General features: G+C 39.1%; 1 protein-coding gene across 1 annotated transcript in view; it reads left to right on the top strand.

The window, feature by feature from the left end:
* Positions 1-16,032, top strand: part of CFAP47 (cilia and flagella associated protein 47) — a 299,349-nt gene that overhangs the window by 178,848 nt on the left and 104,469 nt on the right. The window contains exon 51 of the mRNA XM_068155062.1: positions 10,111-10,208. Coding sequence (XP_068011163.1) covers positions 10,111-10,208 — 98 coding nt within the window. The remainder of the gene's footprint in view (positions 1-10,110; positions 10,209-16,032) is intronic.

Raw genomic sequence — 16,032 nt, 5'->3', positions numbered from 1 at the left:
ATGTTATAACTGGAGCCACTGTTGGAGCCATAAGAGTCGTTCTGGGGAACTGTGGAAGTAACAGCTACCCTTCTGGTATTGCTACCTCGGGTTCTGCCACTTTGCAGTTCCCTCAGTCTCCTGAAAAGATTAGAAGTTGGTTGGCCATCCCAGTGGTTCATGTTCTCACCAAACTGATCACGCAGAGTTATCCAAATAGTTCTACGTGATTGCCTTGGTGGTCTGTTTTGGAATGTCCTGTTTTGGAATGACCTCCTTGGAGGACGTGTATTCCTCACAGATGAGACTTGTACCCATCTGGAGGGAGAATTGAAATTATCCCTTTGTGCCAATTGGTATATGGAATCTTTTAACTCTCTTATGCAATTCTGAATATCACCAGACATCGTTTTAATGGCCGAAACCAAAGAACCACGTGTCATGCTATCCTCCAGTTGTCTCATTTGATCACTGAATTGGCCAACCGTAGGAGAAGCTCCACCATAACTTCTTGACACAATTCTGCTTGCCAGAATATTTGCATAATTAGAAGGAGCAAGTTTGATGATCTTTTTAGCAAGACCAATACCCACAGGAACGTCATCAGGATTCAGAGTTTCATGTTCACCATAGAGTAGCTCTCTAACAGCAAATTCTCTCAAGCGCTTAATTCCCTCATCTATGGTAGTCCAGGGTTTAGGATTCCAGGGAAGATCATCTCGGGAAGGGTATCTCAGGGCAACCGCTATTAAAAGGCGTACCCACAGATTAACCTTACCGAGAGCTTCGCCTAGATGTCTATCTATTCCATTGTCCCTTGAGAGAGTTCCTAACTGAGCTGCTGACTTGTCTCCAACTGTTAGAGCTGAAGCACCTGTATCATAACACCTACTAAGCCAAGCTAGAACTGGCTCCTTATCTGCCCTGGTGAAATCTTTACGGACATTACGCAATTCCTCCCGTGGTGACGAACAGTCTGTAATATCATCTTGATCTTCATCTCCCTGAATTCTTTGCCCGTAAAATCCTGCTGTCATCCTTCTAAGGATCTCTTTAAGCTGAGAACCACCTTTGCCAGCTGCTTTCCTAGCTTCATCTCTATCCTGCTTTGATCTCACTAGGTTAGCTAGATCTTTAAAACAAACCTTCTCTTCCTCCTGAGCAGGATCTTTTAGAGTAGAGGGCCCCTCACCAGGATCAGTCTCCTCCTCTTCTTCTCCATCTTTGCCCTTTCCAGCTCTAGTCTTTAAAGGAGCCACCTTAACTGGAGCTGTGTTTGAATTTACAGCCACCTTAATGGAAGCTGACAGGTCCTGAGATAAATCAGCTGCTGGGGCAGTGACTTCCGGTCCCACCGAGGGAGTGGGTGGAAGTGACGTTGCTCCATTAATGGCCGACAGAGAAGAAGAAGGAGAAGGAGTGGGAGAAGGAGTAGGTGCCATGTTGATACCAGCCGATACCCTTGGCTGCTTGCTAGAATCAGCAAAGTCATTTAGAGCTGCTTTACCAATTAACTTTTTAGCCTTCTTTTTAGCTGACACAGATTCTGCACACTCTTCGTCACTAGATGTCTCTGGGACTGACCGAGAGCCACGGCATTTTCTTTTTGATCTAGTTTTAATAACAAAACACGCCCTGGACACCTTTTTCTCTCGCCACAAGGAATACAGAGAAAACACATTAGTTATCACCAGCAGCAGAATTATACACATCACATAAATCACCTTTGGATCCCAGGCATAACCTAAAGTTACTGTCTCCTCAGGCGGAATCTTAAAACTCTTTATCTCAATTGGGAGAGTGGTGGAGGTAACATTCTTGTATCTCACTGGCCATAATAAATTAATACATTTTCCATACCATAATTTAACTTTATACATAACCCACATATAAATTGTCCGCACCAAATATTTACCCAGGTAATCCAAAATCAAACCCAAACAATACCTGTAAATCAGAGCCCCAAAAATTGAAAAGAATAATCGCTCCACAAACCACAATACCTTCATGTTTGCTAATTCAGCTGGAAAACACTAAATCAATCAAATAATAAATTAAACTAATTATCTGCCCCACGTTGGGCGCCAATAAAAAAAATGTGGTGGGTGGAAGGGCAAGGCCAAGAAGCCTCCTCCCTTCCCCCTTTGTAAAGTAAAAAGGAAAAAAAATTGAAGGGAAAGGAAAAAAAAACTCGCAAGCTGAATTAGCAAAGCAGTGGAGCTATATTTACAAAGCGATGTAGGGAATGCAGGGAGATATTTACAAATTTACAATATCTACAATATATACAAAGATATACAACAGAGTAACACAGAAATGAGAGTGACCCCCTCAAGGCAGAGGGGTCCCCCACCTCCGCTCTCCCTTCTCTCCCCCCCTCTCCCCAGAATGGGATAGAAAGAGAAAGGAAAGAGAGGAAAAAAAAGTTAGAAGCAGTTCGTGTTAATTGGAAGGGAGTTAGTATACAGGCCTGTTATCTGGTTTTCAAGGCCGAGGCGTTGGCAGAAAGCCCAGCACAGGCAAAGCTGCTGCACGAAGCAAAGACGGAAGCAAGACTGACTGAGAAGTGCTGGAAATGTCCACTTCACTCCCACTTCAGAAGGTGCTTCCTCCCACTCGTCCAATGAAATTAGTTTAGACTATTCCTTCCGTTTACCAACTTCCGTCCACCATGTTCCCTTTCTTAAGGGGGCAACGTCAACCGGCCACACATATACTTAATAACTAATCATTTTCCATGAATGACAACTCTTGTCCTTCAGAAATGGGGTTTGGATATTCATGGATATTTTGTTTACATGGTTTAGACTCGAGGTGAGGACGAAGTTCTTCACTGAGTGAGTCATTCGTCATTGGAACGGGTTGCCCAGGGAGGTGGTTGAGTCATCGACCCTGGAGGCGTTCAAGAGGGGATTGGACGTGGCACTTGGTGCCATGGTCTAGTCATGGGGTCGGTGTTGATAGGTTGGACTCGATAATCCTCGAGGTCCTTTCCAACCTAAGTGATACTGTGATACTGTGAAGTCTAAATGTCGACTTATCCTGTACTAGTAGTGGTGAGGTCTTCACATACTGAAAGCTATTACAGATTTACATGCTGTAGGGAACTGGATAAAATTATCTTCTTTAATTTGTAGTTTAAATTCTGTAAAGTCATATATGATGAGAATAATATTAAAGGTGTCCACTCAAAAAGAATTTGGGTAACTACCAGACTGGAAAGTGTTTTGTTGAAACACGAAATCAGTCTCCATTATTTCTTTGGCTGTTATTGTTACAAAACATACCCTTAATGGCACAACTAAGAGTGCTTTTAATGTTGTGGTTGTTTCGTTGCTTGTTTTTTAAAGATGGAATTGAGTGTAGCTTTATTTTATTGCTATATTAGCTCTGCAAATATTAAGTACAAATGCTGTGGAAAGAGCACATAGTGAATTTGAAAATACCACTTTAATTCAGCTTTTTGTTTAAGTGATCACACTTTTGCTGCCAATATGAGCAGGCTGTAAAATTAAGATAAAGTATTCTAAACAAAACAAATTCACATTTTATTTAGCAGTACAATTTGAGTTTCTCTGTTGTGCCTGTATCCAATCCCTCCCCCAAAACACCTGTAGAAGTCTACGCTTTTCAGGAGTCCAAGCCTAAATCTTCCTTCCTCATCAGTGATATGTAACTCGGCTGTATGATAGGCAGCTATGTCCCAATCAGAAGAGAAGAATCTTCTCTATTTTTAAGCCAATATATGACCACTGGTGCTTGGCATCACATTTCAATGCTGGTGTAGCAGACAGGATCAAAAGTAATTATAAGGAAAGGAATAGAAACAGGGAGAAGAGAAATTTCAGTTTGTGGCTGATATAGTAGTTACGTATTCTCATCCACCTGAGTAGAGGATAGCATCTTGTGAGTATAAGGAAGGAGATTTCACAACTGATAACTCTTCAGGGCATAGTATGAATCATTGAATCACAGAATTGTTAGGGTTGGAAGGGGCCTCAAGGATCATCTAGTTCCAACCCCCCTGCTGTGGGCAGGGCCATCTAAGATTAAAAGTATATAGCTTACAGCACCAATTTAAGTGGAATTTTGGTGATAGTTTTTTAATTGCGCAATAAAATGAATAGATCACACAGAAGAGGAGCAGCTTATTTGCATCACTTGAAGAGAAGTAAGACAAGACACCAGTTTGATCAGATTACTAAAGGGTGTTCAACTCTCTGTAAGGAAAAACATGTAACTTTTATCCTGAAGAGTTTATTGAAGGTTGATGTTCAATTTTCATGTGAAGTGTAGTTTAGTAGTCTTGGGTTGTAAACATAGATCATTTCATTCACAAATGTATTCACTGCACATAAATATTAGTAAATTTAATTTTCTTTTTGACTCATTATTAAGGATTGCATAAAAAAAGGTTTGGGTTTTGTATTGTTCTTCCCTTCCCCTCACATTCAGGGTGACTATGTGTAATAGAAAGTACACATCTTTGTGTGCTTCTAACGTTTTCATACAACAACAGCAAAAATAAAAAGGCTACAGAATAATCAGAGGAAGTTCTGAGAAACTCAAAATGTGATGTTGATTGAAATTGCAGTAGCTAACATATGGAAGATGCTGTTTTGCCCTAACCAGTAATGACAGGTGCTTGACCCTAACAAGCAAGGTTGAAAGCCTACTGACCAAGAGAGACACTGAAAGAGAAGGCAGTGGAGATTAAATATTTAAGTAGATGCATTATGTTCAGAAGATTTGTGCTCACTCCTTTTTAGTGATGTTTTCCATCTGAAGTACTGACTAAAACTCATTTGTTTTGTGAGATCTGACAAGATCATGACCTGATGGTTGCATAAAACAGGTTAAAGTTTTTCAGCTGTCATTGAAGCCCCAGAATAAGATGATAAGAGTTAGAGATCTAAAGTCAAACTGAATTTGTCTTACAACACATCAAAGTACAGTGCTCAGGCCCTAAGAGGTGACTTCAAATGCATTAAAAATGTTAATGCAGGCTTAGGAAAGTGGGTGTATAGGTAAGGGTGACTTTATAATCATGTTTATAATAGTATTTTCTGTTTTGAGTCATTCATAGAATTCTGAGAACATCATGTTCTGTATTGAGACATCTTATGTGGAGAAAACAGCATCTTCTCAAAACTGTCAGCAACTTGGAACATTTTTGCATTACAAGAAGCATCTTCTAAGGTAGAGAGAAGAGTAGCTACTCTTTTTTTTTTTTTTTTCTGCCTGTTTTTAAAACGTGCAGAAGATGGAAGCAGACAGATAGAATCTCATTCTGTGAGTTGGGAATGAGACAGCTCTGTTTCTGCATGAGTATATTGAGATTATCTCAATTGCCTTTAAAAGCTAAAAATACTGGAGGTCAAAACCAAAAAGAAAGCAACTTGACCTGAATGCTTTGCTTTTGAGACTTTTAAGTGGTTTTCATGAACAGACCCAATAGCTCATATATAAAAGTAAGAAGAGAAAAAGCAAGTAGATTATAACATCTAGATTACTATAATTATGAAATACAGAAAAATGGATCAGGAATGTGTCTCGGTCCAGAGAGTGAAAGAGACTCAGTTCTTTTGAATATTCCCGTGTTATGAAATTAGAGGCACAAACGAGGACAAAATATCAACAGTGAGGCTATTTATTACACAAATAAAGTGGATGAATCAGGAGAGAGAGAAAAAACACAGAGGGAGAGAGAGAAGAAGGAGAGAGAAGAGGAAAGGAATTATATTATCACACCCCTCACCCCCCAAGACAGTTTGAGTATGTGGAGGAAGGATGCTGCAGCTTTGGCTGTAGAGGAAGGATGCTGCATATTTGGCTGTAGAGGAAGGGTGCTTCAGCTTTGGCTGTGGAGGAAGGATGCTGCAGCTTTGGCTGTAGAGGAAGGATGCTGCATATTTGGCTGTAGAGGAAGGGTGCTGCAGCTTTGGCTGTAGAGGGGTGGTCATTGCTGTCCTCTGAACAGCCTCGTCAGCTCCATGAGTTGTAGCAGGCAGAACGTAGGACACGGAGAGAGGGTTCTTGCAGGCTACATGGTGATGTCTCTGTCCTAGTATTCTCTGTTTTTCTTCAGAGCAGCATTGCCCCGGTCTGTTCTTTCTCTCGTGTTTTCCTTCCCAGTGGCATTGTCCAGGTCTTTCCCTTCGCCGTGTTTTCCTTCTGTATTTTCCTTCTCCTGTGTTTTTGTTCTCCTGAGCTAGTAGTTGCTCATATCCAGAGAGTATCAATAGCAGTGGTCTCTGCCCATTTCCAGGACAGCTGTAGTCTGGTGAGAAATATTTATCTATGCACCTTCCCGAGAGCCGTTCCAGTGGTGACTGCCCAATAGACATCAGCTATTGTCTAGGCCAGCAGCAAAGGTGATTTTATCTTTGTTGAATCACATCAAGAGAGACAAGATTTAGTCTCTCACAGAATGCTAAGAGCCAACAAAGGAGGGTTTAAGTCTATATGGAAAACTATCTTGGTAGCAGTAACAGATGTATTAATTGCTGGAAGACATAGCAGTGTAATGACAAGTTACAAAGCAGTTCCACAAAACTTGTTGTTGTGCAGTAGGGAAAAAGTGAAAGTACTCCTAACACACTGGGGATAGACTTCTAGTTGATCAGCTTGTTAGAGGCAGAGAATGTTACTTAAAATATCTGTCCTAGGGAGACAGAATGGTTCTCATACCAAAAAAGTAAGCCTTTTCAATTTACTCTTTATCTCTCTTCATGGTGAGAACTACCCATTTCTTCCTGTTTCTGTACTTTAATCCCATCTTCTAATGTTTCCTCTTCTGCAGTTTGGTTTCCTTAGAAGCCTTTAGAAAAGACTCTTGAAAGAGATTTTTGGGGAAAAAGGTATTATGTGAATCACATCTCCCTTTTTTCACTCAGCTGTTGACTCCGTCAAAGAATTCAAATCGTTTTGTTTGTTGTGGCTTTTCTCCCTTATTGTGATTCTTAATCATTTCCTTTGGAATATGTAAACAAATTCACATTTGCAATTTCTCAGCTTATTCCAGAGACTTGTCTAAAAACTGATGGCACATTCTCTGCCTTTTAATTTCTTTTAACCTGAATTTGACTTAAGCAATGAGTCACATGCCAGTTTACATCATCATACTTTCATACATGAGTTCCTTCTGAATTGTTGGGCAAAGACTCTCTTGCCCAGGTGATTTGCTACTTATTTTTTATCACTCCACTCCAAAGTGTTTTCATTTGAAGCCTTAATTCAGACAAGTCCCTCTGACCCTTCAAAACAAGCTCTAGTGTGAGTACAGAAAGTTATAGAACTCCACTATAAAAACCCTACTGCAAAGAATTAATTTGGATTTTCTGCTGCAGCCTTATCTAGCTTGAGCATTCCTTTTCCACCCTGATCATCTATCAGCCCTTTTGAGTTTGGCAGGCTACCAGCTTCAGATGTGTTTGAAAAAGTTTTTACCACTGCTTTTTTTTTTTAAAGTCTTCAGCAAATTGTCACTCAAACGAGTTTTTTGTATGGATATTCTTGGAGGTTTGGGGACAGGGAGGCAGCATGGTTCATTTCCTGCTTAAATAAGTTTATACTCTTCTATTTTCCTTAACTGTAGGAACATTCATTTATAAATGTGTTGCTTTACTTCAATAAATCCCATTGTCCTGCTCTTTAATCACATAACCTGTGTAAATGGAACTTTACTGTGGACATTTTCCTTTGTTGTTTCCCACCTGAATTTTACAGACTTCTGTTGTACCATTTCATACAGCCTGACTACATTCTGGAAGGATGTGATGTTCCAAGCTATTAGGACCTTTTGATTTTCCTTTGGTCTTTAGCTGAGGACTTTTGTTTCAGGTTCTAGATGACATGTCCTGGTGTAAAGGGATCCTCTCTTCTTGCAAAACCATTCTCTTTGCTGTGTACTAATTTTTTTTTTCCATTTAAAAAAGTTGATTAAATTCAGTGTCATGTGCATTCCATAATCCTTTAGTGGACATTCAAAAGATGTCTTTACTTCAGTCATTAGTAATTTTTATAGATCTTAAGATATTCAGTCTATTCCAGAGACTAGAAGACTGTAACATTCTGATGGGATTAAAAAACAACAAATTGTATACATCTCAAGTTAGTCTGAAAAACAAAATAAAGAGGCTACTTTAATAGAGCATGTATTCAGTGAAGATTTGGAAAAAATATATTAATTAATGTAATTAAGGTCAGTCAGACAGAGTTTTATTGGAAATAGGGCCTATAAATCAAGGCATATATGCAGAATGCAGAACTGCAACAGGGAAAGAAGTGGCTCTGATGGGAGCTGGGGTCACAACAGAAAAGAAAAGCTCCCAAGACTAATAGTGTGGCAAAGCAGAACTGAACTCCCAAAACTAATACTGTGGCAAAGCAGAAGTGATAATGTAGCTCTCTAGTGTATAATTCAGGGAAGTCCGAGTAGGAGGATGAAGGTTATTTTCATCTCGTATATTACACTGCCAAACAGGAACACTGCAAGCAGTTCTTGTGTCTGCGTTTTTAAAAGGTGCTGAACAACCATTTAGGCTTGCAAAAAAAATTTGCCACATGAAATATTTGTATTGTGGAGATCAGCCTAGTGATGGGAGACTTTGGGCTCAATCTCTTTGGCCTATCTGAGCAAGATTGAAGAGCTAATTGCATTAACATTCATGACTACATTCCAAATATAGGAAAATGCTGGATACTTAATGGTAGATCTCTTAAAGCTATCAGAGAAAGCAATTACAAGATCTTTTGGCTGGACATTGAAGCAAATCTAATGGAAATCAGAAATTGGACTGATACTTAAATGTCATCCAGTAATTAGCTGCCAGAACAAACTGCTGGTGGATATCTTCAAATCAAGAGTTGGTCTGTTTGTAAGATATGCTCTAGCAAAGCACAGATTGCCTGACAGTAGTAGCACAGCAACAGTTCTGTGTAACAAGAGAATTTAAGTTCTGTGATATACCAAAGGTCCCATTAGATGAACTGATTTTGATTTAGTTTTATGATAATGAAAAAAACACTCTCATACGGCCTTTGCAGGCTCCCATGGTTACTGGTAGTAAACACTTCCCTGTTTCTGCCCTCAATTGTAACATTCATGCAAATTTCAGTTATTTACAAGTTTCATCATGAGCAGAATTGGGCATTCTTGGTGTCTTTAATATCAGCTTGTTTGTTATCACAATAACTCTGGAAGACCTTTCTCAGATTCTCAGAGGCTGAGCAAGTGGATCTCTAGTCTTCAGCTGTAAATGTTTTCTTCATCCCTTTCAAGTGTTTTGCTGATTTTCCAGCCTCTCTTACTTTACAAATTCCAGCTTACATATTTATGATGCCTTTTTAGTTGCTTTTGCCACAGCAACAGTGGGCATTACAATTGAGAATGGATTAAAGACTGAGAGGGAATGGACTGAAGCCTGGGGAGAGTGGATTTAGAGTGGACAGTAGAAAGAAATTGTTTAACATGAGGGTGGTGAAACACTGGAACAGGCTGTCCAGTGAGGTCATGGATGCCCCTTTCTTGAGATGTTCAAGGACAGGTTGAATGAAACATTGAAAACCTGGTCTAGTGGAAGGTGTCCCTGCCCATGGTGTGGGGGGGTGGAACTAGATGAACTAGATCCCTTCCAACCCAAGCCATTCTATGAATCTATGAAAACTGCATTGCAGTAGAAACCTGTCTTTTCAAACATGTACTTGAGGGTGGATTGTATGTAACTGAAAATTGTCATCTATTTGATGAATAACTTGTAGTTTTAACTCTGTGGTAGGAATAGATTGTAATAAACAATTTGGAATATTTGTGAACATTGTATTTGTTGAAGCAAAACAGTAATGAATCAATGATAGCTAAAACAATGTGGTAGTCTAGGAAATTAGTTTACCAAAGTTCTGTTTCCTTTCAATTTCTTTAGATATTGATTTAGTTACTATTTTGGATCCAGTCAAGAAGGCATTAGATAATGGAGATGGTTGGCAGCAATTAAATCAGTACATGATTTGCTCAATATGAAAAATAATTGGCATTTCTGCTAAAAGTCCAAATTTCTCATTGATCTGAATGCTGCTAAGGTTGATCACCCCATGAGATGTTCATAAGGCATTTTCTTCTTTTTAACATAGGAGAAAGTTCTTCAAATTGCAAAGTGTGGTTCTCTGTAAAGATTAACAGCATACCTGCAGCAGCAGAAAGAGAGATGAATGTGAAATGCAGAGCTCTGGTAAGATTAAATGTTTAATTTTGTTCTACTGTATCCTAGTTTAGGGTGGGACAGATTGTTCTAGTGCTCCAAAAGGGGCAAAAGAATAGCACTCACACAAATGGATTGGATAGTTATGGAACGTTTAAATGGAAATGCAATTAATATGCTGCAAAAACTGCAAAGCATAGTGGTGAGCATGGCAAAGCACAGCAAAGTTCCTTTACACCAGACAAAAAAAAACCCAAACTCTAGCACTTCCTTTCTCCCTAACTGGGGTTCACCAAAAACCCCAGGTCTTCTTTCTTCCCCCTGCTATTTTCAGGTTGGCCAGGACTGAACTGCGCTCCCTTTTATCCCCCTTTAGCCTTCCATTAGGCCTAAACAGGCCAAGATTGTGCAGGGATAAAACCAAACAGTTACTCAAGCCAAAGAGGCCTCTGATACTTCCCCATCATTGCCAGATGAGAGAGCATCTCTCTCCCACGGTAGCAGAGAGAGAAGAAAGAGAAAGACAATAACTTTGTTACCAGGATTTATGGGTAGCAATACACTATTGCCTGTGTCCACCCACTGGGCTGGACACTCTGGACACTGGAGGTCTCAACTCTGTGGCTTCTTTTTTGGAGGCACCCAGCCTAAATGGCCACATACTGCATCAGAAGGAAAATGTGGGGTTTTTATTGTTGGTGTGGCTGCTATCCCAGAGGATTAATTAATTTTATTAAGTGACCACACACAATCACTTTCTGAATACTAAAACTCAATGCTTACTGAAACCTCATTTAAGGTCTGTGCTATGAACTGAAATGAATTCTAGGAAAAAATGTCACCTGTAGCACATTTGACTAATCACACTTTTATTTTTATGACATCTACTTCTAATTTTGTATCTCATACCAGGATGAATTCTGTAAAGACTTCAAGCAGTTTCTGTACAGTCCCCAACAGAATAAGTCTCTTTTGGTACTCTCCTTCATCAGGCATATCGAATTATTACTGTCATTTAGATTCAAGTAATCATTGGAATGTTTTGAATCATACTTGCAATACTAGATAAATACATACTTTCAGTCTCAAAAAATTAATTCTTGTTAGTCATATTAGAAGAATGATTCCATCACATTAAATAAATTGTGTATCTTAATGGCCTTTTGTAAAGATAAAATAGTTATTTAGTATGCTTGCTTAATTGATGCTGGTTTTATTCTTGAAGGATTTGTAATTGTATTTATCTTTGAATTTTACTTGGTGAGGTTTTTATTTTCAGAGCTAATATTTCTCTTATCTTCTGTAAATGGATATTTGCTTTATCACCTAGATGTCCTGTTTTCTGCATGCATTATTAGCAGCTAAGCAATACTGACTTTCATAATGGATGCTGCTAACAGGTTCTATGAATAGAAATGATGGTACAGTATTTTGTTGCAGGATCATTTTTACAAATGCAAATGTGGGCTAAGAGTACTAGTGGACTACTTCTTCCAGTAACACATGCCGGGAGGGGAGAAGTGTCCCCTCAGTTGATTTTACATGTCAGCATGTGTCTATGTGGGGAGAAAAAAATTCACACCTGTAAGCATTTCTCAAAATATTTAAAGTATCACTGTTCATATATCACTTCTGACTTTTCTTCTTTCCTTGAACTATAGTATCCTGATTGTAAACTTCTGCAGGGCTAAGAAACAGAGAATGATGTATTCAAATTCTTGGTCTTGGGTGAGCATAGTGATAGGGAGGGGTCTGGTGCTGGTAAAAGTTACCTTAGTCCTCCTGCTGGGTCTACTTTTCAAACTCTTCTCGCCTAGTTTCGGAAATAATTTTGCCTTCTAATAGTTATATAAACTGTAGATCAGAAGTAGAATGCTTGCCAACTCAGTGATGGTTTTCTTTGCTTTGGAGATACTGGCTTAAGGAGTGGTTACCCTAAAAAGTCATAGCAGATCTTTAGCACTTGGGCACCTTGCTTTGGGGATTGTAGGGGTAGAAGCCTTTTGTTGATCAGTTTTAGATCTGTAACTGTTTTACAGAGAGCAACAGTACAAGATTGCACAAAAGATGTGGTAATTTTCCATAGATCATGCATCTTCTCTGACACCTCTACTTCCATGGTTTAGCTACTTGAATGGAACCCACAAGGAAAGGTGCATCTGTGTCAGCCTTTTAGTTCAGAGTAATAGTGTGTTTTTCAGGTGTCTTATCATCCCTGCTTATTGCTCTTCCTTTTATATTGCACAGCAGTCCTGGAGTGCATGAAATGATCTCTTCTGGATTTGACTTACCTGGAGAATATTTTCCAGGTGCCCCCCTAATGGTCTTTGAGCATTAATGTGTGTTTTAAGTTCATGGGACAGAAATAGAAATGCTCTTAGGCAAAACATTCACAGGCGCCCCTACTGTGTGGATGTTGGGTCTTCAACACCAACGTTTTTTGCTCTCTGTGTCTACTACTTTTTTGTCTCACTGCATGCTAGTATAAATAAGTCATAGCACCCAAACTTTTCTTAACTTTCCTATCAAAAGGGACTATGTCTTGTTTATTCTAAAAGGAGTGCACTTTGTGGGCACTGCATTTTGTCAATAGGCAAGCGTAAGATAAAGAGCTTGTTACAAACAGAACCAGAGTTACAGAAGACACAACTTAGAATTTAAATTGTCAGTGTCTCCTTGATTGGTTTTTTCTTCTTCAATAGTTAATCAAAATTAAAAATGCATGTAATTAAGATTATTTTGTAATTATGTAACTTGGCAGTAGAAGACCGTGACACAGTGCTTTGCTAGCTGTGGTACATTAATTTTTCATAAACCCTAAACTAAACAGTAATCTGAATGTTGTCATACATGGTTGAGACTTTGATCATGTTCTCAGAAACTGAGTAACCTGAAGTTATGAATCATGCCCTAAAACCAATTTTTAGAGTATGCTTTCATAACAATTGGTAGCATAATAAGTAACATTGTGTAGAAGAACCATGGCAACGCTATTTGTGGAAGAACCCCAAATTTAGTAATTACTAATCACTCTAACTAAGAACAGTTTGGCCCATTATAAAAAATCAAAACCCACAATAAAGCAACATAAAATAAAAGTTGTCTAAATGAAGGTAAATTATTAGCAATATTAGAATGTAAATAAAAACTTCTGATAAATATTTAGCAGCTGGTAAATCCCTCCTCTATTCCCTACAGATGCATGAATCAGTTCTGTGATATAACAGCAGGGAACTAATGTAGATCATGAGATGACAGCTGAGCTGTCACAAACTGCTGTTGAACAAAAATGTAGGGTTAGATCTAAATGAAGTAATTAGAGGGATATTTTGTCTATGTTGGTTGAATGGTCACATATGTGAAAAATACCTATGTGAAAAAGGCAGTAGTCTTGTACAATTAAACTACAGTTTGCTCACTGATGGTATCTGGGGTACAGATATTATTCAGCGTAGTGAATTAGTTTTTAATGTAGTATCACTGAAAGGAAAAGATGCTTGAACTCTGTTCCCTGCATATACTGCTGCAATGATTGTCTCCCTAATCAGTGGGACTTGTGCTGGATTTTTAACTCAAGATGAATCATGGTTGTATATTCACTCTGTAGGCATGAGGTCTTGGTTTTGTCTTAAATAGTTATGAGAGGAATGTGAAAGAAAACAGTGAGAATTTCTTAAACATATGTAGCTCTCTTAAGTATAAATTTTCAAACTACATTTGGAGGCTCTTACAAGTGATGATCTGTGATTTTTTTTTTTTTTAAAGAATTATTATCTTCCTGTCCTGCCATCTTCCTGTTCTGCCATCTTCCTGTCCTGCCATCTTCCTGTTCTGCCATCTTCCTGTTCTGCCATCTTCCTGTCCTGCCATCTTCCTGTTCTGCCATCTTCCTATTCTGCCATCTTCCTGTCCTGCCATCTTCCTGTCCTGCCATTTTTCTAAGTTTCAATGAAGATCGATGGTACTGCTACTGATTTTCTCCTTTATGATTAATGTGAATCAGTGCTTAGTGAACTCCTTTCCTTGTGTAATACGAAGGGAAGAAGGGATCGTTATTATTCATTCCATTCTGTTGACATTTGTCCATCTATGTAATAGGAACCTGTATCTTTTATTCTAGACTAATTTGGCAGGAGTACTTCTGTTCTTACAAAATGCAGCAATAACCCTCTTCTTCCAAAACATTATTGCTGTTTTCCTATGAATCCTCTTTTAAAAATGCTGGAGTGAACAACTGCCTGAAGGGAGGTTTTAGTCAGGTGGGGACTGATCTGTTCTCCCAGGCAATCAGCAACAGAATGAGGGAACGTAGTCTCAAGTTGTGCCAGGGGAGGTTTAGGCTGGAAAAAGTTCTTCACAGAGAGAGTGATTTGCCATTGGAATGGGCTGCCCAAGGAGGTGGTGGAGTTGCCATCCCTGGAGATCGTCAAGAAAAGACTGGATGAGGCACGTAGTGCCATGGTCTAGTTGATTGGATAGGGCTGGGTGGTAGGTTGGACTGGATGATCTTGGAGGTCTCTTCCAACCTTGTTCATTCCATGATTCTATGAAATTCAAATCTTACAGCTGTGCATCTCCAGAATATGAGATGAAACTGTTAACTTTTAGTTGACATGTTTACTTTACACTAAAACCTTACCTATTTTAAGTGGTTTGGCCTGTTGTAAAAGGAATCCAAATCTTTCCTTTTCTGTTTGAATCAGAGTAAATAATGGCTATGTAATTGTGAAAAAAATTAGCATATCTCTGGCACATGCTTAATCACCATCCTTAGTAGTACAGAAGCTGAATTTAGGCTGGTAAATTCAAGTTCATTACCTCAGATTGTTTAGAAAAATGGACTGTAACAGTTGCCTTGACTTGGAAATATTCTAATGGGTTTAATCAGGGTGTACGTGGAGGTCAAGATGTGAGCCAGTTCTTAAATGCTTGTGTATAATGTCTAAAAGGGTGGCAGTTACTGCTTTGAGCATACTTACTCTTTATTTCATGGAGAAAATGCTAAGTGTATATTGCTGGTTCACTGATTTAAGAGACTTTCTAATCCGTCCATATGTTTGAAGAATAGTGCTGGCTATCTTGAGAGGAAGTACCTAATATGTGAGCTGCAAGCAAGGTCTGTACAGCTGGAGATAAGCTAGAAGGGAAGGTCTGTTTTGAGCAGTGAATTATCAGTTTCTGCTTTAATAAAACTAAGGGCCTGGAAGGGATTTAGTTTGGTTTCCTAAGAGCAGAGACAATAGTTTTGTTTATCCTCTGCCAAATCTTTTCTTTCTCTCAAGTCCCTGAGAGCCTCATGAGTACTTAGAAGTTGGTAATGTAACTCTGAAACATATGCTGCACGCCCCCACTTCCACAGGAGTTGTTCTTGTTAGGTTGAAAATTGTGCCACTGTTGCCATTTGTATTGGTTTCAAGTTTGTGCCACTAATGAACTCCTTCTGCACTCTTCAGTGGTGATTTTAATAGATCGCTGCCACAAGCTTCGCACATAGCAAGATGTTTGTACGCAGATCTAACAATAGGATGAGTGTTTCCATTACTGGTTTCAGCTCTTTCTAACCTTCAAACCTTCCTGTTTTTTGCAATCTCTAGAAAAATGCAACAGTCTGTTCTATGTGATTCATACACAGCAGATGGTGCCTGTAGGATGGATATAGCAATTGAGAAACACTTCATTAATATTTACCCAAGTTTTTAAACTGAAATCTTAGGAGGATTGCACAGGTTACCCAGGGATGTGGCTGAGGTGCTGTCCCTGAAGACATTCAAGATCAGACTTGGTGTGGCCTGGGGCAGTGCAAGGTGTCCCTGCTTACTGCAGAGGCTTCAGACAAGATGACCTTTGAGGGTCC

Source organism: Melanerpes formicivorus, unplaced genomic scaffold (assembly GCF_026170545.1).
Source record: "Melanerpes formicivorus ecotype bairdi unplaced genomic scaffold, bMelFor1.0.p_v2 SCAF_30, whole genome shotgun sequence".
NCBI lineage: Eukaryota > Metazoa > Chordata > Aves > Piciformes > Picidae > Melanerpes > Melanerpes formicivorus.
This window is presented reverse-complemented; position numbering and strand designations above follow the sequence as displayed.